Genomic DNA, 1,310 nt, shown 5'->3' on the forward strand with positions numbered 1-1,310 from the left:
CTGCAAGTACGCAACGTGCAAGGCGTTGTCGGTGGACGGACAGCAGTAGTAGATGAGGGTCCGAGTGTGAGCTCCGGCATGGCGGTCAATGGAGGAGATGGTCTATCGATGGAGTACAGATCTGCGTCTCATGCCTGGCATGGTGATGGGATAATGCGAGCCCCTGCTTGAAACCCGGGTTGACGTGTTTACCGCCCGATCGGTCCTCTGTTCTTGGTTTGGGTTTGGCGCCGAGCCAATACCGATGGCGTGGCCACCCAAGGCATTCCATGGCGGTCATTCGGCAGAGATGGATCACTGACTGCCTGGGGTCTAGTTTGGTTCATCGAGTCACTCTAGGTCCCTGTTTTCAGTGCTCCACATACCTGCCCGCCTAGATACCTGGGGCACCACCCCTGTCGACGGCAGCCCGGCGAAGGCACTGTAGGCACTTTAAGGTAGGTGGGTGCCCTGGACATGTACCTACCTTGCCTGTAGGGGCAGCCAGCTAGCTAGCTGCCTGGTACGACAGCGCTAGCGCCGAACCTCCACCAGCGAATGGCTTGCTGACGTCGGTCAATGACCGTTAAAACAGCTGACGTCCTCCGAGCAACCATCGTCCAACAACCAACACACCAGCATCTGTACCACCATCTCAACCCAGCATCGTGTATCACCAGTCCTCGTCCAGCGAATTCTTCATCCATCACTACGTCAATCGGGCCCCCTGGGTCAACTCGAATGCTCGATCTTCGTTACGACCAACATCTCCCTTCGTCGATACCCTAGAACGTGGGCAAGCAACCCCAACACACCCTGACACACGCCCACGAAGGGACGTTCCGGCAATACAAATCACAAGCATGGCGCCTCCCGCCGAAATCTCCATCCCCTCGACGATTCTTTCCACCGGCGAGTCGAAACCTTTCACCCTCTACAACATCACCCTGCGCCTGCCACTGCGCTCCTTCGTCGTCCAGAAGCGCTATTCCGACTTTGCCAGCCTCCACAGCAGCCTGACGACGCACGTGGGCTCGCCACCGCCGGCACCTCTACCCCAGAAGTCGTGGTTCAAATCGACAGTCTCGTCGCCCGAGCTCACCGAGAACCGCCGTCGCGGCCTGGAGCACTACCTCCGCACCATTGCCGAATCGCCCGACCGCCGATGGCGCGACACGCCCGCCTGGCGTGCCTTTCTCAACCTCCCGTCGGGCGGCTCGGCCCGCCGGCTCGGCCATCTCGTCAGGCGGTCTGTCTAGGCCGGCAGCAGGCTGGCGCCGGCGACCCGGGCACCTGGCTCGACATGCACCGCGAGATGAAGGCGTGCCTGC

General features: G+C 60.7%; 1 protein-coding gene across 1 annotated transcript in view; it reads left to right on the forward strand.

Annotated features, from left to right (window-relative positions):
* Window positions 1-810: 810 nt before the first annotated feature.
* The window catches only part of VDBG_02654 (v-SNARE), a gene marked incomplete at both ends in the record, with an annotated part of 1,111 nt that continues 611 nt past the window's right edge, over window positions 811-1,310 (forward strand). The window contains one exon of the mRNA XM_003006469.1: window positions 811-1,228. Within this exon, the coding sequence (XP_003006515.1) occupies window positions 843-1,228 (386 nt within the window). The remainder of the gene's footprint in view (window positions 1,229-1,310) is intronic.

The sequence above is a fragment of the Verticillium alfalfae genome, genomic scaffold (assembly GCF_000150825.1).
Source record: "Verticillium alfalfae VaMs.102 supercont1.3 genomic scaffold, whole genome shotgun sequence".
In the NCBI taxonomy this organism is placed as follows: domain Eukaryota; kingdom Fungi; phylum Ascomycota; class Sordariomycetes; order Glomerellales; family Plectosphaerellaceae; genus Verticillium; species Verticillium alfalfae.